Source organism: Paracoccidioides brasiliensis, assembly GCF_000150735.1.
Source record: "Paracoccidioides brasiliensis Pb18 unplaced genomic scaffold supercont2.1, whole genome shotgun sequence".
NCBI lineage: Eukaryota > Fungi > Ascomycota > Eurotiomycetes > Onygenales > Ajellomycetaceae > Paracoccidioides > Paracoccidioides brasiliensis.
Window position 1 is genome coordinate 1,368,565 of NW_011371358.1, and position 22,460 is coordinate 1,391,024.

General features: G+C 45.9%; 6 protein-coding genes across 6 annotated transcripts; 1 reads left to right on the forward strand and 5 right to left on the reverse strand.

Moving 5' to 3' along the window:
• Window positions 1–678: 678 nt before the first annotated feature.
• Window positions 679–4,593, reverse strand: PADG_00424 (uncharacterized protein; the record flags this gene model as incomplete). The annotated part of the gene is made up of 10 exons (XM_010757518.1): window positions 679–851; window positions 935–1,052; window positions 1,125–1,303; window positions 1,369–1,914; window positions 1,978–2,109; window positions 2,168–3,360; window positions 3,424–3,608; window positions 3,705–4,165; window positions 4,343–4,421; window positions 4,504–4,593. 10 exons carry the CDS (start codon window positions 4,591–4,593, stop codon window positions 679–681), a joined length of 3,156 nt encoding a protein of 1,051 aa, XP_010755820.1.
• Window positions 4,594–5,256: 663 nt separating this feature from the next.
• On the reverse strand, window positions 5,257–9,577 carry PADG_00425 (SKI complex RNA helicase subunit SKI2; the record flags this gene model as incomplete). Its single annotated transcript, XM_010758043.1, has 6 exons — window positions 5,257–5,757; window positions 5,831–6,010; window positions 6,081–6,268; window positions 6,332–6,611; window positions 6,677–9,233; window positions 9,309–9,577. The coding sequence occupies 6 exons, from the start codon at window positions 9,575–9,577 to the stop codon at window positions 5,257–5,259; spliced, it is 3,975 nt and encodes a 1,324-aa protein (XP_010756345.1).
• A 946-nt stretch (window positions 9,578–10,523) lies between these two features.
• On the reverse strand, window positions 10,524–12,283 carry PADG_00426 (uncharacterized protein; the record flags this gene model as incomplete). Its single annotated transcript, XM_010758044.1, has 2 exons — window positions 10,524–11,873; window positions 11,957–12,283. 2 exons carry the CDS (start codon window positions 12,281–12,283, stop codon window positions 10,524–10,526), a joined length of 1,677 nt encoding a protein of 558 aa, XP_010756346.1.
• Window positions 12,284–13,162: 879 nt separating this feature from the next.
• On the reverse strand, window positions 13,163–13,369 carry PADG_00427 (uncharacterized protein; the record flags this gene model as incomplete). The annotated part of the gene is made up of 1 exon (XM_010757519.1): window positions 13,163–13,369. The coding sequence occupies one exon, from the start codon at window positions 13,367–13,369 to the stop codon at window positions 13,163–13,165; it is 207 nt and encodes a 68-aa protein (XP_010755821.1).
• A 3,561-nt stretch (window positions 13,370–16,930) lies between these two features.
• PADG_00428 (uncharacterized protein) lies at window positions 16,931–18,465 on the forward strand (the record flags this gene model as incomplete). Its single annotated transcript, XM_010757520.1, has 3 exons — window positions 16,931–17,171; window positions 17,227–17,331; window positions 17,387–18,465. The coding sequence occupies 3 exons, from the start codon at window positions 16,931–16,933 to the stop codon at window positions 18,463–18,465; spliced, it is 1,425 nt and encodes a 474-aa protein (XP_010755822.1).
• A 1,048-nt stretch (window positions 18,466–19,513) lies between these two features.
• On the reverse strand, window positions 19,514–22,443 carry PADG_00429 (uncharacterized protein; the record flags this gene model as incomplete). Its single annotated transcript, XM_010757521.1, has 7 exons — window positions 19,514–19,614; window positions 19,768–19,844; window positions 19,953–21,596; window positions 21,677–21,782; window positions 21,844–22,166; window positions 22,246–22,314; window positions 22,421–22,443. The coding sequence occupies 7 exons, from the start codon at window positions 22,441–22,443 to the stop codon at window positions 19,514–19,516; spliced, it is 2,343 nt and encodes a 780-aa protein (XP_010755823.1).
• Between the last annotated feature and the right edge of the window lie 17 nt (window positions 22,444–22,460).

Below are 22,460 nucleotides of genomic sequence, written 5' to 3' on the forward strand. Positions count from 1 at the left end.
AAAACAAAACAAAACAAAATAAAATAAAATCTCATTGTATCCGAATCCTGTCTTTGCAGGTTGAGCTCAAATCCAGCAAGCGTTTTTAAACAAGTGAGATATAAATCTGGGCATTTCGTTAGGTAATAAATTGCAGCACTTAGTAGGCAAAATGAGGCGTATCACAGACTGGGTTCGGAGTGAATCGAGGAGGACTAAAAGGGTGAGAGAGTATAGAGAGGAGAGAGGCTGAAGGTCCGACATCGGTTCAGTTGAATGTACAATGTGGTATAAAAAAAGGAGTGGGAGGGGGAACGGTGATTGCCTTTGGGATTTTACTGAGAGGGACTGGGTAAAAAAGGGGAAATATGGCTAATGAGTCGAAAGGGGAAAAGGGGGGCAAAGGGGGGGAAGGAAGACAACAAGATGGCACAAGAAAAGAGCAGAAAAGCGAAAAGAATTTATATATAGCATATGTCCATTCTGAAAACAGCCAATTCCTGCACATATGAAAAATGGTATATAGGTGAACAACGTTAACGCTAAACAGGTAATTGTAGCTAGAATAAGGACAAAAATGAATTAAACAAACAAGGCCGTCCTTTTCGAAGTCCGTTGCCGCCTTTTTTTTCTTTTTTCCCTTTTCCTTTTTCTTTTTTTTATATTTTTTTTTTTTACTTTTTGTTTTCTCTTGCCAGATCAGGCTTCGCTATTTGCCTTTGCCGTCGCGGCTGCAGCTGCAACGTTCGCATTCCCAAAAGCCAATGCCTTTGCATCTGCTTCTTGGACAACAGTTTGAATGATCTGTTGCTCCTCTGCATTGAGAATTTTCGTCAGGGTCTCGTAGAGGACGGGTTGTTCTTGTTGTAGACCTGTTGTGAAAAGAGTGTTAGGACATTCCATAGAAGCTGTTGTGGATAACATAAGAGGCATGAAGAAAACTTAAAAAACATACCCATCAAAACAGCCTTGAAAAGGCCATATGGCTCCACCTTGTCCAACGGGCTTTCAAGCAAACCTTCCTCATCAAGTTCTTCATCTTCGTCACCGGGCATCGATGCGTATTTCATAGCCTGTAGTGGATAATGTTAACAAACACAGTGATGTCAATAGAAGTATTCGGATGAAAAGAAATGCAAGTTTACTTCTCGGTTTAAGAACTCTACATAAGACTGGCTTTCATCATCTAGATCTCTATCTGGACCGTCAGCTTCATCTTGTGCTGTCCACTCAACCTCTCCACTCCAATCGTTGTTCGAATCGTCATCATCGTCATCGGCGTCATTATAGCTGTAATCGACCTCCTTTGAAGTTTCTTCGCGGTCTGCTATTGATTAGAATACAAGTTTCCTTAAAATATATTAAGAATGGAACAAGAAGGGCACATACGCTTCAACGCAGCTGGGAGAGTTTGGAAAAGCTTGCTAATTCCCTGGAGGAGACGAGGCCAGCCTGGTTGCACGCTTGCGGGCACATCAGCTGCTCTCAGGGTCAATAACGAAGTGATAGCAACGATGCACAATTTCTTGTCATGGACCCTGTTGAAGATGTCGATGTTGGAGAACCAGGTGCTGAAGAATTTGTTCGTCCATCCCTTGGACTCCAGAACTTGGAGTGCTAACAATGGGTTATAGTATATTGAATTGATAACCATCTCCATCAAGTGGATGCGGTAAGATTTGGCGTGTGTTTCATCCGAACTTAAGACGGTCATTGCCAAGGATATGAACGTTGGGATGAATTGGTCGACATGCCCTCGAAGATTGAGCATTATAGCCTCTGCAAGCTTGCAACCACAAATTCTATCAACACCTCCAACCTTCTCGTCGTGGAAAATGTCGTCAACCATGCTAACTAGGGCTTGAAGATAGACAGGGTTTTGTGCCAGTGTAGCTGAGCCATATGTGACGAAATTATCCAGAGCCGGTAGCATATCTAGGACGGAACATATGAGTTTAGTAGAAAGCAAAAGTAAAAGGGGTTTTTTCCGAGTCTAACCTTCAAGATACAATTCAGCTCCAGATTTAAATGTTTTATGCATGAGAACAAATGCCTGCCACATGGTGGGAGATATAGATTTGGCAGCAAAAGTGCAAGAATCAATGATTTCAAAAACCTCGGTGTACAAATCTGTATTATTTGTAGTTAGCACCATGTCGCTGTACGCACAAGTATAGAAACGACTTACCATAAAGTTTATTTTCAAGAGTAATAGTGATAACAGGCATCAAAATAGTTTCTAAGTGCAAAAGCACATCCGGTGTGCTTTCTAGGGTCAGGATCAAAGTTCCGATGGTCTGGAGCACGCCCAATGCAGTAATACTCTTGTCATCTAGGAAATCACCGTAAATATCTTCCTCGGGCTTGGAAGTATTTTTTCGCTCATCGAGCATATCTCCAATAATTCGCATATACGTATCCCTCAACTGCTCGCACAAAGCGACGGCGAAAGGAGTCAGTTCTGTGGAGAAAACCTCAACAAAATCCTCCATGACACCTGATAACTGATCCAGGTCAACTTCATTTGAAAGCTTGAGAAGTTGTTGCATGATCTGTGGAATATTAGTCTGCATGGAGGTCCGGATAGCATCGTGGCGGATAAGAGGTTGAAGAGCCAATGCAGCTTCCACTCTCACAGGAAGTTCAGGATCGGCCAATGCTTCCAAAATGTTCCTGTAAACCACCATGAGGTTGTTGGGGTCGGTAAAGTCCAACTCACTAAACTTTTCCAAGGTGTCGCAAGCCCGGGCACGGAGATAGCCGTGAGGACTCTTGAACTCGGGGAAGACGTGGCGAACAAAAAAGTACTCTACCTGGTCCGCGATGGGGCTCTTTTTACCCAGAATAACGGAAGCGAGGGTTCCAATCATGCGAAGAGCGCCCTCCTTTTCCCGAGGAAGCTTCTGGTCATCCGGGGAAGTCTCATACTTGCTGACAACACCATTGACGAAACTTAGGATGGAAAACGTCTGTTTCTTCCGGCTCTGTGTAAGTGCGACAAGGAAGTTGGTGGCTGCAACGTCTGGCGCAGAAACCTCCTCATAAATATTCAGTTTTCGATGCAGGTATTCCGAAGGATCAGTCTCAAACAGCTCAATATCTTCGTCGGACTGGCACAAGACTGGGAAAATCAGGTGCTGAACAAGATTGTCCAAATGAGGTTTCAAATGGTCCCACGTCGCCTTGGGTTTGACACAGTCTTGCAAGAATACCAAAGTGTAGGAAAGCGCAGGCTTGCTTAACCATTGGCCATTCACCCATTTATCGATTTCCCCCAGATAACCTTTGAGAATTTCTGGAGCGAAAGTGGTAATAAAGGACTTCGCGTATTGTGTGTAATTTGTTGAATTAGTTTTCCCGAGAAGACTGGGGTTGCCGTATCTGCCAACGAATCACCGGGTTAGATTGTCTGTTACCCCCGAAAATAACCTACCATGAACATACCGAACAAACAGGCGGTTCAAGTTGGCATATGAACATTTCTTGGCCTTCCACCAGTGGTTAAGCTCCCGTTCGTCAGTGTTTTCGAGCATAGAACTCGCTGGAGGGATTTTCCCAATGACTCTCAAGAACAGAGAACACCAGGCCACCGTCGCTTGATGGGTCATCAAGAAATTTGGCAGTTCAAACTAGATTAACCGATAAGAAAAGGAATTCCACGTCAGCCAGATCAACCCAAGATTAGCCAGCCCAACAATCTCTGGAATAAAAGTCCCTTAACCCACATAGATAGCATTCTTATATGCCTTGACAACAGTCCGCAGCATCTCTCCAGCTTCAATACTTTCCTCATCGATAAGACGAGTCCCAATATCCAGAAGTCGAGGGAACGAAACTTCCACCACCTTTTCGAAATCCCCCCTCTTATCACTAGACTTGAATCTGTATACGCGACATATTGCCAGCAGGCACTGCAAACCTGCAAAGATGGAGTTTGCATCGTTCGTATTGAGTAGCTGGAGGGTCACGTCCATGTAATCGGGCCATTTCGTAGGGAAATCATACTGGAGGACCTTGGAAAGAGTGGGAGCCAGTTGAGATCGAACAGCGGGGGGGGAGGATGCAAGGAGGGGTATGATACGCGCTCTGAACGGAGTTCGATCCTGGTCTGGGATAGGTTTGTGGATTGGTTGTTCTTCAGCAGGGGCCCATCCTCTGGAGACTCTATTCTTCAGGTAGACAACAGCTGAGAGGAAAAACAAGCTCCAAGTCAGTGATCAGAATACCGAAATAATTTCACAATTGATGAAATATGGTAGGGTAAAGATGTGTGTTTGTGAATGTGTGCATGCATAGCATATGTATAAAAAAAACAGATGTGAATATAAAATAATGTGGGGGGAGGGGGGGTTTGATCCCTTACTCGATAGTCGAACTCCATTGTCTTGTTCTGCCTGCAAGATATCGACCAGCGCATTTATAAATCCAGGCTGCTCTTCGGCCTAATTGTGCGGAAAGAGTCAGCATACTCCAAACGATACCTATATGTACGTCTATATATAGAGAGAGAACCAAGTGACGCACATATTTCAGGTCCGCCTCGGCCTGTTGTCGAGCCTCCGCGTTGGTGTCGAGGGTGGCCTGGATACGTTCTCGGAGAGCTGCTACATCCATCTCGCGCTTATAACAACCTCCAGCGCCGGGCCTGAAGACAGAACTAGAATTCCAGATCTTATAAAAGCTGGCCGTGGCCCTGGTGTAGGATATGCGGCGGAGAATGGCTGATTGAGGTGTGAAGATGAAATAGTGGTGGGTTTCTTTGAAGGGTTGTTGGGTAGAAAAAGTTTAAGAGAAAGGACACAGACCGACGGGGGACCGCAGTTTAAAATTGAGGTTGGTGCTTTTTGTAACTTATTTTTTATTAATTTTCTTTTTATTTGATGCTCCTTAGTAACAGGAACATCAGCAAACATCGTTTTGCTTTAGCCAATTCTGGGAAACTCCAACAATTCCAAACATAATTAATAAAATATGCCTACAAATTGTATATATCTGAATGCAAGATTCCGGGTATTTAACTCAATTATTTACTTATTTATTTTTTTACTACTATCATGGACGGAATCGATTCTCTAGATTTTCAAAATTCTCAAGGGTTTGACAGATCTAATTTTATGTGTACCCTTACACACGCAAACATCCACACGCAGTTATTAAGCACCAGATCAACGTTCAAATATGACCCTGGCCATTGAGATTGCTGTCAAAACACAAACATTGCAGACCTAAAACATCGACAGATGAAGCAGCCAATGTGTATCTCATTAGATATTCCCTTCACATGTAAAGTGATGCCGCAAATATCACGTCGCGTTTGATCATCTCCTGGGCCCGCTGCATCTTGCTATACAGGGTCGGGTCGCCTACCAGCTTCGCAGCACTCTTCACCTCCCGACATGTTTCGTCCAGCCGAGTGATTACACGGACAATTGTGCCTTCCATCACATCGGTCAGGTCGGTGATCCGGTTGAATGACATTCCACGTGCCCATTCATAGACGACCTCGACTAGGCTGAACCGTGGCTTGCTTGCAAAGTCGTTGGAGTCCTCACTCGATAAAATGACCTGGTGCTTGATTTGGAAGTCATTTACCTTCTCCGATATCTTGATGATGGCCTCTTTGCCCTTTTCAAGCCGTGGTGTTAGCAAAGGTACGCTTTCGGTCTTCTCTTGGAAGACGAAGGCTGACAGCAGAGCAACGATCTCCTCTGGCTCGTATTCTGCGAGCAGATTTTCCAGAATCAATTCCGTCAGGACCAGTTCGTCGGCTGAATGAATCTACAGCCAGAGCTTTGTTAGTCATGGCCTGAAAATAAAAGGAATTAGCTGGATGAATTACGGGACCACCTACCTCGCAGGCTACCTTTCCTTTCAATTGGACTCGACATGCCTCGTCAACGAAACCAAGATCCTTGAGGACCAAAAGACGCTGTTCGTAGTCTGGTAGAAGTTGCAAGTTCTGGTCCGACATTAATTGTTTTAATTGCGATATGTTCTCTTTCACCTGCCATTCGTCATGTTGCATTTCGAACTGTCCAAGTATCAGTATTATCCAATTAAATAAATCTTCAAAAAATTACGAGACGTGTTTCCAAACTCACATGTTTCAAAAATTGCGGGCATCGCAGACATTCGCAGGCTTCAATGATAGCCTCCTGTTCCTTTCGCTTATTTAAGATCTCGACCACTTGAAGTTCCTTCACTCGGTCCCACTCCAATTCATTCCAAGAACTAGTTTTCCACGAGCAACAAATCGGGACAAGGTCCTTTTGTGCAACTTTCAATGCCTCTGCAAGAAGTCAGCCACAAATACACAGAAGGGATTCAAACATCCCTGATTGGATATGCTTACCTTTCTTGATATTTAAATACCAAGTCGGACCCCCTATTTTTAACACTGTCGAGGTTACACATTCAAGATCCTCAAGTGCGATTTTGTACGTTTTCAGCACCATCTCAAAAGGCTCCGTTGAGAGTGGAGAAAACAAATGTCGAAACTCTGGAAGGTATGGAAGAATATCACTCGGATGTCGGCTGGATTTCATTGGACCAAATTCGAACACCTGCAGACCAAGATTTGGTCCAGGAGCCACGCCTTCTCGCACGAGCAAACCAACCGTTCTGATTCCATTCTATGAAAGAAAGGGAAAAGTTAGTGGAAGGTTTTCAAAATTGGGACTCAATATGTCTCCCTCACCCTTTTAAACACAACCACTCTCTTGGCTGAGAACAGTCGCCGCCCCATCGGGGATGAAAGGAGATTGACATGAAGTTGAGCAGTTAACCGCGAGAACTCCACGGCGGCTTCATGACAAGCTTCCATGTCATTATCACAAATGGCGCATGGCTCCCGTTTTATTTTCTCCAGTGTAGCTTCAGACACTTGTACTTGCTTCTGGTGTTCCGGGAGGAGTGCCTGCGTTGCATTCTCACTGAAGCTTCTTTTGATCATTTCTTCAATCTTCAAGGCTTCTACCCGCAGCAGATTCAAAATCATGTTATAGGTAAGGCGAAATTGCGATCGAAGCTTCGTCGGATCGCCCAAAATCATGCGACGAAGGGTACCTGCAGGTGGCGCTTCATCCTTGCCAGACGAAACAATAATCACAGACCCGACAGTATCAAGCCCACGCCGTCCCGCTCGCCCTGCCATTTGGGTATATTCACCTGGAAGTAGGTCTCTGAACGATCGACCGTCATGTTTTCGAAAACCAGAAAATACAACGGTCCTTGTAGGGAGGTTCAAACCCATGGCAAAAGTTTCTGTCGCAAAGAGAACTTTCACTAAGGTTTTTGCGAATAATATCTCCACGATTTCCTTCATAATTGGCAAAAGACCGCCATGGTGGACACCAACGCCTCTGCTCAGCAGCTCTCTGACACGGCGAATTTGTGGTAGGATTCTATCCTCTGGCTTTAGTCGGGCCAGCGATTTCTCAACAATCATATGAACAGAGCTCTTTTCCGCCACCGTGCAAAAATCCTGGTTCGACAAAGAATCCGCATTTTCCTCACATCTTTTCTTGGAAAATACAAAAACACATGCTGGCAGCAGATTTTCCTTTCGCAGATGTTGCACAAGATGAACCCAGATATGTCGGTCCTGTGCTACCGTCGTTCGTCCACCGCCTCGGCCTGTTCTAGCGATATTGCCGGTTCCACGAGATGCAGGTTGGCCTCTGCCCCTCTGTTGTGCACCCCCTCTTTGTTGTTGAGCGCCACCACGTTGGGTCCCTCCACGTTGGGTGCCTCCTCGTTGGTTTCCACGTTGTGGCTGCCCACCACCACGACCTCTATCTCCATAGCCACCTCTATTGTGATTGGGCTGGGATTCTGTAGCCTTCTGAGCATGAGCTTTGTCGCGCCCAGATAAAATGTCATCTGCTTTTTTCCATCCTTTCTCAATAAAGTTCTTGTTCGAATCGACGATTTTCAGCATGCTTTTATCAGCCCATAGGTAATGCTCCAATGGGACTGGGCGCTTGGGGGTTGAAATAACGTAGATATCCTTCTTTTTAGTACGGCCAACCCAAGACGCAAATTCGTATGTGTTTGGAACCGTGGCGGAGAGTAGAATAAGCGTAACGTGCTCTGGAAGCATAATTATAACCTCCTCCCAAACCACACCTCTTTCCAGATCATTCACATAGTGAACTTCGTCAAAAATGACGAATTCCACATCGCGAATAAGATCAGCTCCGCGATAAAGCATACTTCTGAGGATTTCTGTGGTCATAATCAAGCAGCTTGCCTCGGGGTGAATTTGTACATCCCCTGTCAGAATTCCGACATCCTCAAATGTATTTCTAAAGTCACGGAACTTTTGGTTACTCAAGGCCTTTATCGGAGACGTGTAGATAGCCTTAGTCATGTGTTTGGAAGCGAGCGCAATCGCATATTCTGCCACCACAGTCTTCCCAGCAGATGTGTGAGCGGCAACGAAAACGGAATCTCCATTCTCCAAATGATATACTGCTTCTTTTTGAAAGGTATCCAGCTCGAACGGCCATTCTCGTGCCATATCGGGTACCAAATCGTAAAAGTTTGTAATCTCTTTGTTAACATCCACCACATGAGCCCACTCTTTGCCTCCTCTCTTCGAAGAGGGCGCCAGAAGTGGACCTCTTGGCTCCAAAGCTGGATATTCAACGGGTAGTAAAGAATCGATGTCTTCTTCCTCCTCATCAGTAGTGGACAAGTCCTCTGCAAGTGGTTCACTCATTTCAAAGTTCTTATCTGTGTCAGTGGGAGAACCCTCTCCAGTAATCTCATCAATAGCCTTATCGTTCTGCTCCAGAGTATTCTCCACCTCTTGAACATCCCCCTCCTCATCTTTGCTCTTCGCCTTCCCAAATTTCAATCCCCTGGAAAATCCCGGGGGCACCTCCAACAAACCACCTTCCACACCAAAGTTAATAATTCTATCCAACCCCAAGGACTTCCCTCCTGTAGCAGCCCGCCGCTCATCAGCTTGAGCCTCAGACTCAAGTTCAGCAATGGCTTCCACGCCCTCTAGCCCACCAGGTGCAAACGGGAAAAATCCAGCAGCACCGCGAACGAAATCAGCACGGCCTGCTGGCCGTCTAAGCAATGAGGTCGAGTTTTTTGCAGTAGCACTGCCCGAAGGGACAGTAACCTCACGATAACCAGTAACCCTACCTTCCAGACCTTCCCGGGTAAACCGGATAATGGTGCGGGTTTGCGGAGGTGCCAGCTCAAACAGATCATGGTAGTCCACGGGAACTTCCCATCGCCTAGATTAAACGCTATCAATTTTTGATTTTTGGCACATAACCGGATAAGGTGTATCTGCAAATATGGGAACATACTGTTGCAGCTTACTTAGCCACAGAGAACTAAATCGCGGTGATGGGTGCAGAAACTCCCTTTCCAGCTCTGCTTTCAACTTCTCGTCAGATTGCATTTCGCAGTTTCGACGCTGTGATCGAGGTCCTTTCCCGAATTGATTTGCTCCATCCGGTAAGCGTCCAGAATCTGCGCCAGTTATCCAACTGCCCAGACCATCACCATCGTCCAGCTTGTTTGTTGCTCCATGAACTCTCTGGACGGCATCCAGCAGGTCTGGATCCTCAGACATGTCTCTCAAAGTTCCTACCTCAAGAGCTTAAGGGAGGGGCACCGGGAATAAGGTGAAGCACTGATCTAGAGAGCTCTGGTTATCATTCCCAGGCAAAAAAAAAAAAAAAAAAAAAGAAAAAAAAAGAAAGAAAAAGAAAAAGGAAAGCCGTCTGTCTCTTCTCAGATCATCTTCTCAATACAGGATATAAACTGATCTTCTGATGACTTCTCTTTGCATCAGCAGACACCAGCAACCTTAGTAAAGTATGAGGAATGACTATTCATCTTCATTGCATACAATTTTTGTTGCAAAGCCCTTTTCGTTATATGCCTCAGATTTGTCCAGACTGTTGATTTGTGAAGTGGCACCGTTAGTTAACTAGGTTGATTTGGTGGTTCTGGTAATGACTAAGCCGTGCTTAACCCAACTGTAGTCGCCAAAACCTTATTTTAGACGCGCGTTACCACTTGCTTAGGGCCCGCATGGCTTTGAATAGGGGCTAAATTTATGGACCGTGTGTCAAGTTGGGAAAATAATACAGGCAAGCGGACGTCATTTTCAAAAGAGTTTGCTGGAAATCTACATATTGGGGGTGAGTTCAATCGAAAGACCAATTTCAACATACTACGCGCTAAGTCCATTCTCCTCACACAATATTACGGATTGAACTGGCATACCACTCCCTCCAAAACTAAATCCATCACTTTTGGTGGCATAAAGAAGCCAATTAAGAGTCAATCATTTCATATTCTCCAAAGGGACAGTATGTACATCCCTTGTTTAGAGAGAGAGAGAGAGACAAATTGACTGACAGGGAATCGAATGAACCTTGATAATGATATGAAAAAACGAAGGAATACTCCTACTTCCCCCAAGACAATTCTGCGATCCAAAACAAAGTCCCAAACACCCAGCGCCACTTGCCAGCCTGCGTTTTAGCGAAAACCAAGGCAAAGCACGGAAGCTAAGCATGAATAGACTCCTGCACCCTGGGATAAACAGCCACCAGGGATTCCCATAGATCCGGATGCTGAGTGACTAAAATCTCTGGATCCAACCCAATTGCCATAAACGTTGTATCCACCCCACTGGTTACCGGCGCCATATAAATTTTGCAGATCTGAAACCCAGAGAGGAACGCATATGCCATGACAGCAGACGTGAACGTCTCTCCCCTGTTGAAATCTGGCACAGTGTAGCCCAATTCAATGTACGCAAGAAAGGCACACAGGTAACCAACAAACAGAGAACCCATACTGATTGTAGCTCCAACAACACTATCGTTAACGAGGGCATCGATTCCGCGATGTTCCATCATTTGCCATGTGAATTTGGCAGCCGGTGAGTATGGTTTCCCGTAAAGTGCCACATGGGAAAAGGCATATCTGTTAAAACTTTGGGTTATGCGGCCAAGAAATTTCATGGCTACCCCCAAAACGCGGTTCGCAACCTCCTCAAGGGTATTTTGATCGACAGTCTCTTCCTGTCTGGGGATGATGGTGCACGCCTGGCGCAACATATCAACCGGCGCTACGAACAGGCTTCCGAGGCAGATGCTTCCGAAGGAGCGAGTCAATGCTCGTCCTAGAGCGCCTCTCAATGGTGCGCTCGGCATTGGATTAGAATTGCCGCCGTAGAAATACCAAGACCCGTACACTCCGGCAACAGCGGTATGCATAGTATTCTTCATCCACTCGGTCATCCAATAGGATGCAAACGTGATAAACGACGTAAGTGCGATGGTAATCACAGCTTTGCATTCTTGGTCCCTACATAGAAGGTTTGATCTCATTTCGTTGGGTTGGAAGGCAATGTAGACCGCAACGAGCGTCACAAAAAGCCATGCAGCAAAGGAGGTAGCGAGTATTCCTCCGATAAAGCTTACTAGATGAACCGCGACATGGCGCCTCGTGACCGTGGCTGCTGTTCGGAGCAAGAGTGTGGTGAAGGGGAACCGCGGTATCCAGCTCACGAAGTAAACAAGAGCAAGTCCCCCAAAAGTTACATGGGTAATCCCGCTGCCCCATTGCCTCCTATACATGTAGACAACTCCGATGCCCAAACCAAAACCGACATTAAATATCCCGGTGAACCACACCAACTGATTAGTGAAAAATAAGAAAATTTGATAGTATGCCATTGAAGCGGTAAAGGCGGTGGATAAGACAACCGAGAAAAGTATGAAGGTATTCATATCCAGTGCAATGGTATTTGTAGGATCGTTGATTGTGTGACCCTTGAAGTCCATGCCCTTCTCGAATCTGTCGATTACCGTAGACGATAGAGAAATAAACCCAAAAAGGGTGAGTAGAAACTAAGCCAAGTAGTTTCGAGGTCAGCATTGACTCATAGAACGGAATGAGAAATAGGAAGAGGAAGAATATGCGATGAACTAACCAATATGCCTGCCCATATATCATGGTACTCAGATTTGTAGAGTCTGAAGCCTTCCTTGAAAGTCAGTTCCTGTGGATCATCGTCGCCATCACCATCACCATCACCACCACCACCATCACCGTCACCGCCATTCCTCTTATTCCCAGAGAATATCGAGAGAATTCGAGACAGGTTGATTTTTCTCAGCGTCAATGTAAAGTTGCCCATGGAGATATTAATGGACGGCATTGAGAGAACCGCCCGCTTCTGCTTCTTCTTTGAAGCACGAGGCTGCTCACCACGGGGGTTTCTGCTTGGATCTGCATCTTGGGCAAGGGGTTGGGACATCGTTCAAATCATGTACATGTGGCAAGCGAGCGGCAGCCAAACACGTCAGGAATGGAGGAAGATATGAATAGTGACAGGTGACTCGGGTTGATAAACACGCAGAATAGAATCGGGTTCAGCAGTGAGGCTGGAAGCATAGACTGCAAACCGACATGGAGGAAGCGCGGCAAAAGTGTAACACGGGGGAGTGAGTAATGAGAGCTTTTTCTCTTTCTTCTTTTCCATTTTGGGTAGGCACCTGTACGAAATTTCGGTAACGAGGGCAATGTGGTCAGATTCAGGCCGAAGTTTCCTATTCCATTTGTAAACCAGAAGTGATCCGGTTTTGTTAGGGGAAGGTCCCAAGCGAGTCACAATCGCATATGTGCGGGTGGCTCGTTCTTCCTCTTCGAATGCGCCCCCCCTTGCTCCCACGCCCCTATCAAGTTCACGCGTTGGGATGACCCAGCTCAAAAGCTCGACCAGTCGGTCGGTTTTCGGCTTTGCTTCTCCTTGTGTATTCGGCGGAGAAAACTCAGTGGCCTGTACGATGTCCTCTTAACTCCCCTTGGGGATCATACGAAGACAGGCAAAATGACCCTGTCATCTGATTCCACATGACCGGTGAAGTACAGACGACCAGAGAATCTTGGACACGGCAAATAGCGGGATGACAATTGCCAAGATGAGAGAAGGGTACGCCGAACATCCACAAAAGAAGCTGTATGTATGTGATGAATAGAAGATGAAGGCTTCTGCAAGTAAATATAAGATATTTTAGATAAGCCGATAGCATTGTGCAGTCCCCTTCCAAGATTTTGATCATAGGGTGTTGACAAGGGAAAGAAACCTTGGAATTCGTCCATGGATATTTCATTTCTATAGCCAAATTTCGAAAACTCAAGACACGGGATTGCTCCGTTGTTGGCTTGCACTGCGTACACTAGGAGGGAATGCATGATTAAAGGTCATAGATGGAATAACGACGATGGCATATTCAACGGCCAAACTTGAGGAGATGGTGTGGGATGAGGAGTGCAGTTGGTCTCGTTTAACGTAATCCACCACCCAACGCCCGTTTACACCCAACGCCCGCCATTTCGCCATCACTATGATGAAATATTTTCAACGTCATTTCAACAACGCAATTAGATTTTAAGATGATATATTATAGGATGAAAATATATATAGAAAATTACATATAAAAATATATAGCTAATTCAGTAAACATTTGTTTGGCTTAATAACTCGCCCCAGAACATGAAATCTTGGGTGGAGGCAGATTCAGCGAGCAAGCAGTCATTAAACCAGTAGAGATTGCAATATCATCATATCCCTCTGGCAGTGGATCTGTGGGCACCCTGGCAGGGCTCTGAAAACGCGATTTAGCCACTCTTTGCGAAATCAAGGGTCTACTTTCCCGATTAGTAAGGTGATTTTTGAATTCTTCAATCATCTTCTTATTCAATCATGATTGTAGCCGTACGGCAGCTCGTTCTTCCTTTTCTTTTTGCTCCTGAGCCTTTTTCTCATCTCTAAGCTCCTTGTCAATCTGCCGTTGAGCAGCTCTTGCGGCCTTATCCATTTCCTTTTGCTGTTTTGTGGCCTGGCGAGCTGCCTCCCGCTCCATCCTCTGCTGGATGATATCTGCCTCCTTCTGTTCCTTAAGAATAGTGCGTTGCAGCTTTGCATCCTCCTTACGAGCTTGCTCATCCTTTTTGGCAACCTCTGAGGCCGCCAAATTCTCGCGGATGCTCTGCACCTTTGCCGGCGAGAAGAACTGCGCCAATGATGGATTCAAGGGATCTAGCAACCCCATTGCCCTGCCACGCTTGAGACGTCTCCTCTCTTGATTAAGAGCTTTTTGAAGCTGCCGATTCTCTATTAAAAGAACCTCTTTATCAAGAGCAAGATTTTCCCCTGCACGGATCACCCAGTTGAGATCATTAGATATTTGATGCTGCTGTTGCTTGACTTGCTTCACCAATTTCCGCAGGCCAACAATAGAAGTAGGTGTTCTTGGTTGATATCTTGCGTCGGGGGGGGGGGGGGGGGGGGGGGGGGGTGCAAGGTCGTATTTGAAGCTTTTTAAGAACGCGTTCCGGATCGAATGGATGTATGCCAGTAGCAGCAAATGCAGCTTCAATATTTGAAGATGTAACTGCCTCCTTCCACGCAGTGTCAAAAAGCTGCCAAAAAGACCTCTTTGTAGTGCGTATGAATCCCATTCCAGTTCTCATTCATTCATTCAGTTGTTTGGAATATGATTTACCCAATGGTCCAAATATCCCAACATCTAGCGGCTGTAATCGGTGTGTAGAATGGGGAGGAAAGACAGTGACTAGAATTCGATTCCGATCTGCATAATTGATGAATGCCATATTAACATGGGATGAGTGGCCATCCAATATAAGAAGTCTATATCCGCGGCCTGCCTTCTTTTTTGTAAGAGGTTCAAAGATCTTCTTTAACCATGTTAACCCATATTCATCATTGCTCCACCCATTTTCTGAAGCAGCAAAGTAGGCCTGATCCTTTTCACTATCAAAATCTTCGAGCCAAGTATCTTGCATATCTCTTGATTCCCCTTGATATATGAGAGCAGGTGGGAGCGAAGTTTCATCTGCGCAAATTGAGGCAAGTAGTGTTATGAATTCTCGACTGCCATCCTGGCTGGCACCTATCATACAGCCCGATTTGAGCAAATTAATCGATACAATACGTTTGAGGGTGTGAATGAATCCTAATAGGAATCCTTTCTCATCAAAGTTGTAGATATTCGCAGGTTCAAGGTTGTATTTCATGATTTTTGCCTGCAGCTGAAAAATTAAGATAAATTAGCAAGATGAGAATTAAAAATGCAGTATAAGAAAGAAATCTATTACAAGATCAAAATAATGTTTGAAGTATGCAGAATTGTCTGCAATCTTGCATTTTTGGTCGATATTTCACAGGTAGAGTGACTTGATCACATCCTTGTGGCACTCGCAGAACTGAGCCACCCAGTTGACTCCAATAGGTGCTTTTAGAATCTCAACAATGAGATTATGAAGAATTTGGGGCGTACAAGGGAAACCGTGATCTGCCAATCAATTGATATGAAAAAGGAGCTGTTTTTCTTGCGAATCAGTGAGAGCTTTGCAGTGGATAGAGCTTGCTTCCTTTCTTGACATTTGAACGCCTCTATAACGCCTTGACAATGTATATCAGCTGATTCCATATTTTTTTTAGCGGTCTCAGTGTAATTAGGCGTTGATTGCGCGTTCAAATCATCAATCGCGGCTTGTATAACTGCTTCATGGTGCATGTTGTGGGTGGTTAAATATGAATGAAAAATGTGAAGATTTGAGCTGGCGTTGGGTGTAAACGGGCGTTGGGTGGTTGATTACGTTAACTCTGACACAAGAATTGGCCGGAAAGAACTTGAACTTTGTCTCCAAACAGCACAGGCAAGCGGGCGCGGCTAGCGATCTTTGTAACCAATCTTGTGCATGACATGCTTTCTCACATGCCGGATCATTCTCATGTTACATTCGCGCTTCCTCGCTGCAAAAACACACCGCAGAACTAAGTTTTGCTGCATAAGTTTTGTGATCGTAGCAGAACAGAAGAAGAATGATAGTATCAACTGAGTTTAGAGATCTAATACCTTGTATTTTAAAAGATTTGATCATTGGGATGATACTTGTTTCCTTCAGGCCTCCTCATATGTTCGAGGGGCGGAACTTGTGTCTATGGGATTTGTACTCGCTCGTTCCTTGTTCCAGAATATACTTTGGCAATTGGGGTTGGTCAGGTAGAGCATTCCACGTGATTCCACTCTAAACTTCCAAAATATTCATCCGTCGAACCATCCCCAAACAGGTAGACTCTGACTTCATTTGGATTCTTGATATGAGAGATCTCAGCTCTGCCATCGAGTCCGTCTCGTTTAACTCTTCTCCCTGACGAAGTTGCAGCGCAATGCGAATGCGAAGAGAGATTCTAGTTGCCGCCGCTCTTGGCGATAAACCTCATTCAATCCATATGAAACACGCCCATGTAGTTATCTCTGCCGCCTGAACGAGCTTTATGGTTATACCGACGCCGTTCGTGATCGATGAATATGGTATTAAGAAACATTCCATCAGCCCTCTCTGTGTCGGAGTCCTTTCCGTTTCAACAACGGAGATGAGAGCCTTTTTTTTTTTTTTTTTTGGTGTTCATAAGCTGCATGGAAACGTCAATGCCATGTTCTAGATGCAAGACGGCTCCCATCTTAATTGGAGAATGCCTACCGTGCTACTACAGGTAGTTCCCGGGGACACCAATGGTATCGGGCACAGGTCTCCAGGGGGAACGCTTCTGTGTAGAAAGTTTCAGCTGGTATTCTTAACGCGGTTTCTCTTCTGACCATTGCTCTCCTTATTTTTATTTTTTATATTTTTTATATTTTGTCCGTCTTACTCTTCCCTGGTTATATTGTCGAGATTCTTCTATGTTGAGATAGTTTCAAACATTCTTTTGTTCCGTCAAAGAAAAAAAAAATTAAAACCAAAAAAAAAAAAAAAAGAAAAGAAAAGAAAGAAAAAACCATTCAAACTCCTGTTCCTACTTAGGTGCCCATGGGAAAGGGGTAATCTCCATTCTTTCGACATATCTCCAACAATTTTGGTTTGGGAACCAGTAATGATCTCAGACTCATTTCCAGCCGAAAAATCCCCTGGTGAAGGTTCTCGAGTGCAAAACCAAGCGGCGGAGATCTCTGACAATGAGGCCATTGATCCGAAGAAAGAGAGTAGACTGCTACGAAAAATTGACATCCATCTTCTGCTCCCGCTATGGGTCATATTCCTCTTCGGGTTTCTTGACAGGATCAATTTAGGGAATGCGGCAGTCCTCGGGGATCGTAGAGGAACTGAAGCTCAAGGTCAATGATTTCAATATCGCTCTGCAGGTCTTCTTTGTCCCTTACATTATTTTAGATATTCCAAGTAACATTGTCTTGAAAAATTTCGCTCCTTCGACATGGATCAGCCTGCTTACATTCTTTGGGGTACGTGGAACTACGTTTCTAGAACCAGAGGATGGTAATTACCCCAGGTTTTCAGTGAAACCGCTAAATTTATACCTCTCCATATTCAGGCATCGCGGCTATGTGTCAGGGCTTCGTCAAGAACAACGCGGGTTTGATCGCTTGTCGATTCTTCATTGGTGTCTTTGAAGCCGGCTACGTCCCTGGCTGCGCCTATCTCATGGCCATGTTCTACAAACGCCACGAGTTCCAAAAGCGTTTTTCCATATTCTGGGTTGCCGGGTTGGTGGCGGGTGCCTTTGGTGGCCTTCTTGCCTACGCTCTCAGCCACTTGCAAGGTCGGGGTGGCTACTCAGGCTGGCGGTGGATATTCATAATCGAGGGTCTCATATCCGTTATTCTCGCCGTCCCTGCCAAATTGTTCTTAACCGGCTGGCCCGATAAAGCCAAATTCCTCACAGAGGAGGAGAAAGCACTCCTTCACAACCGCCACTCGGAAGACATGGGCGGCTTCGCAAGAATGGACCAACTGGATTCCACGGCCTGGAGGCGGATCCTGACTGACTGGAAGATCCTGGTTGCGAGCTTGATATACATTGGCATCACCGTGTCGGGCTATGCAACTGCGCTCTTCATCCCGTCTATAGTCAACTCTCTAGGTTACAGCGGCCTCCAAAGTCAGATACAGAGCATCCCGGTCTGGGCCACCTCCGCTACCACCACCGTGATTGTCTCGTATTTCACCGACCGCCTCAGGCACCGGTACGGCTTCATCATGTTCGGCATCATGTTCGCGAGCATCGGCTACATCATCCTGATATGCCAGGCCCCTTTGAAGGGTGGCTTGCCACTTGGTGTCCGTTACATGGCCGTTTTCTTCATCACGACGGGTTGCTATATCGTGCAGCCAGCGACGATTGTGTGGCTGGCAAATAAACTGGGCGGGCACTACAACCCTGCTGTTGGTCTGGCTATCCAAGTTGGCCTTGGGAATCTTGGTGGTATCATTGCGAGTAATGTGTTTGTGCGCAAGCAGGCGCCAAGGTGTTTTGTAGGCTATGGTGTTGCGTTGTCTATGGTGATCTTCTGTGGGATCATGAGTACCGTATTTGCGCTGGGGTTAGTTAAAGAAAATCGGATTAGAGAGAGGGGGGGGAAAGAGATGCTAGACTTGGATCGGAGGAGTTAGAAAATATGGGTGATGATGATCCAAGGTTTCGGTTTAGCTTGTGAATGTGTGTTTTATGACAATATTTACACACTACCTGAGTTTGCATAGTAATTGAAATTGAATTGATACACTTGTAATAATATTTGTTTGTCGTGAGTTGACGTCCTGTACATATTTATGTGGCTAAAAGTATTCATGATAGTCACCTGGTATCGTCGGTGTGAATATACAATGCAATGTTTAATTGGACAAAGTCATTCTGAATTGATCATCTACTAGTTACCTGCTTCTGGGTGTCAGCAAACTTCAACAGCACGCTTAACTCGCCCCCTTTTTTTGGCTATTCTTACATCGAGAAGTCCGAAGATAACTGTCAGGCGCAACAAAACGTTCGAACTCCTTTTGGACAAGAAGAGCAGGGAGAGATGGGATACACTTAACTTCACACTGGCGGATAAATGCAAATATTTTCCCAGGAAGAGGATTTCGCAGGAAAGCCCTAACACGGAAAGAAAGATATACGGACAAAAGAAATATTAAAGAGGTTGCTCTTCGTTCTTCTTTTTTGACATTTTTCTGTGAAGCTGCCATAAACACTCTAAAGAACCTCTGTAGCAGCAAAATACCTGACTGAACCCAATAGACAATAATAAGAACACAAAGAAAAGGTAAGAAAGAGGGAAAGGAAGAGGAAAAGAGACCACAACCAAAGCCGAAATCGCATATAAGTCACAACAGTCAGCAAACAGTAAAATTAAATCGCTTCCCACATCCACGCCTGCCCACCTACCGCGATAGGAGGCAAAATCAAAAATTCACAGAAAGGAAAGAAATGAAGGATAACCATAATAACAATGACAGTGACAACCAAGTGCCATCGGCCAATCCGATTACACATCCTATGCCGCGCCTGCTTGCCCACCCCAAAGGGATAACAAAGACCAAACTACAGTAAAGGAGGAAAATATGCAAGCATGCACGCATGACGCCAATTTCGACTGGGCATGGACGTATATCGTGGTTCGCATTCGTAGGAAACATGAGAGAAGGGCTTGTTGGTTGGCGGTTAGTTGGTCGGTGAACTCGCGCGGTCACCATTTTCGTATGCATTTGTGTCTACATCTGCACTTATATTTCGGATTTGCGTCTTGGGTATGGCGATAGTGCCTAGCAAAGATGGGGAGGAAAAGGAAGGTAGAAGCAGAAAGAGGGGTATCCGAGGATGGCAGCATAAATGAAATGAAGTGTTTCTCGAAGAATGCATGTTATGCTCTTGTTTGGGCCTTTGAATACATCAATTACTTCGTGCAAATTACCTACACGAAAACCCAGGGAACGTCTTGCGATCTTGGACGTTGAGTTCGAATTGGAAAATACCTTGCACGGTTCCGATATACCTATAGAAATTGTAAATATTTTTGTTAGTTTCGCGTAATCAAATCCAACGATACAATTGTGAAGGGCATGGCGCCATGAAACATCACGGTTGAATATATATAACTTACAACATCCGCCCATCCTCTCCCCATCCAATCCCAGCAGTCCCAACCCCACGTTCCCGCTCGCGACTAGTCGACGCAAAGGTCACGTCATCACCCATAGTCGTGCGAATCCAGCGCGGTGCGCGAAGCTGGTCAAGCTCCATGCGCCGTCGATACTGGCCAAGAGTCGTCCCGGTCCTCCGACTCTCCTCAATAGCCGCCTGCCGCCGTAACCGGCTGCGCTCCTCGTGGCTTATGCCCGTTTGCGACTCTTGCTGTTCTGCAACGGATGCATCGGGGGGGTCCGCTCTTCTGGGGATGGATCTTGTGCGGTGCAGACGAATCTGTTGGGTCTGGATGGCTAGAGGTGGAGTTTGCGGGGAGTGGTCGAATAGGACACGGGCACGCAGGGTTTGGCGGCTGCTGTTTGCAAGGCCGCTTCCGTTTGGCTGGTCACTGTCCGTGGATTGGGCTGTGCCGTTACGACCAGTTGTGTTCGATCCATCGGCATCAGAAGGATGGTGTGATATTTGTATTTGGGATGGTGACTGAGTCCATCTTAATGTTACGGATGGGGCGCTGATTCCGTGGGCTGCGAGTAAAGTAGGGGTCAACCGGTCACCCTGAGATTGCGCACCTGTGGCACGACGTGGTGGCTGTTGAGTTGCCGCTCGCAGTCTCTCCAGTTGGCGTTCTGCAGCGTAATCAGAGCGAAAAACGGCGTCATCTAAACCCGGAGAGCCCCCGCGAGGAGAGCGGTTACCCATGCGGGTTTCTATGAGCAGCTCAGGGCTCAGACGACGTGAAATCCGAGACGTTGACCCCTCGTCCCATTCAGACGTATTCATTGACTCGACAATATGCCTTTCTCTATAACCCAAATCCCGTAACAGATCTTCACGCAGTGTCTCATGTTCTAAATCCCCACTTGGCTGATCCCTTTGAGAAGATGATGAGTCTTCAATAATATTTACGAGATGGTTAGGACCTTCCGGGTCAAGATATCGATGTGGATCATCTGAATCTGATCCCCCTTCAGGCTCATCTCTGCCTATTCGGGTTGGCACCATTTGCAATCCCGGTTGATCCAAGTCAAGAGAAAGAATCTGACGGCGGGAAAATGCCTGGCGGACATCTGCCACTCCCGCTCGCCCATAATCTTCAACCCAGACGAGAAGATCCCAAGGCCTTGGGGAGAATGACATGGAACGAACCGCACCTCCTTCAAAGTAAGATCGGGACGACTGGAACACACAAACAATATCTTCTCGTCCACTCTCATCTTCCGGATCAGTATTTAGAATGCTTTTTACATCGAAGACTGTGATAATTCCTGCTTGCGAACCAACCGCGCAAAGATGGCTGGAAGGGGAAAACGCGATGGTAAAACAACAACAGTCATCGTACTGGGGATCTGAGTCTAGTTCAACGGAGCGGATCAACGGCCAGTTCCATCCAATCAGCATTTTCTCGCTGTTTCGAACTGCAATTCTATTTTCCGGAGATGGTTCAACGCGATAGAAGTAAATACGATTGGCGTCGCCAACGGCAGCAAGAAGTTTTGAGTCTGGCGAGATAATGGCATAGTTCATGCATATTGGATGACGGATACTCTGAATCATTTCTGAACGAGTGAGAGAATAAATGCTCACGGTTGTATCATTATTACTGGAGGATCCATCACATGTTAGCCGCGCTGAGAACATAAGGTGTCAAAGAAATCTAGGAAAGCACGGAAAACCGCGTACCTGAGAACTGCAACATCTTCATGCGCATAGATGGGAGCTTCACCTGGCAGACGATGAAGCGTTACCGAATTGACTATGCTACCACCGAATTCATGTATTTTTATATCTAAAATAAAGGTCGTCAGCGGAGAGAATGTCATAAGAGAAGGGAAAGGACAGGGTCTCACTAGAACTTGATGGTGGGAATCGCGGGCGCACAGGATCTAGGTCGACTGGCAAAGGGCTATCTATGCCCACACGAGGAGGAAGCATAGCATGCGGGGTCGATGAGGACGGGTCCCCGATCCTGATGAAGGCGCAATCCCCATGTTCTGAGCCACCAATTCCAATCCATCCTAGACCAGCCGTCAAGCACTTTGGCTCGAAGGGCACGACAGCAATTTTCTCACGTTTTCTGGACGAGGTGTATATGACATATATTTGCCTTTCGACTGCGAGATAGATCCGATCTGGGTCAACAGTGCTGATGTAGTGACGGAGCTGATGATGGCTGTGTTGCGCCTGTTAGTGATGATGGAGCTTCCCGCAATCCATATAGCTAGCCAGGGGCCAAGCAAGCTTCTACTAACGTATTGGGGATCCTGATAGGGAAGAATTTTCGATTGTTTGCGAGGACAAGACAATCAGTAGGTCGACAACTTTATTTATGTGAACATTATTGAAGTCAGTAAAAGGCCATATTTCCATATTGCGGCGGGGTGTTGATGGGAGATGGGAGATGAGGGCGTAGATAGCGGTACTCACAGCAATGCGGAGTCGAGCGTCATGCTGGCCAGGTGAGCAA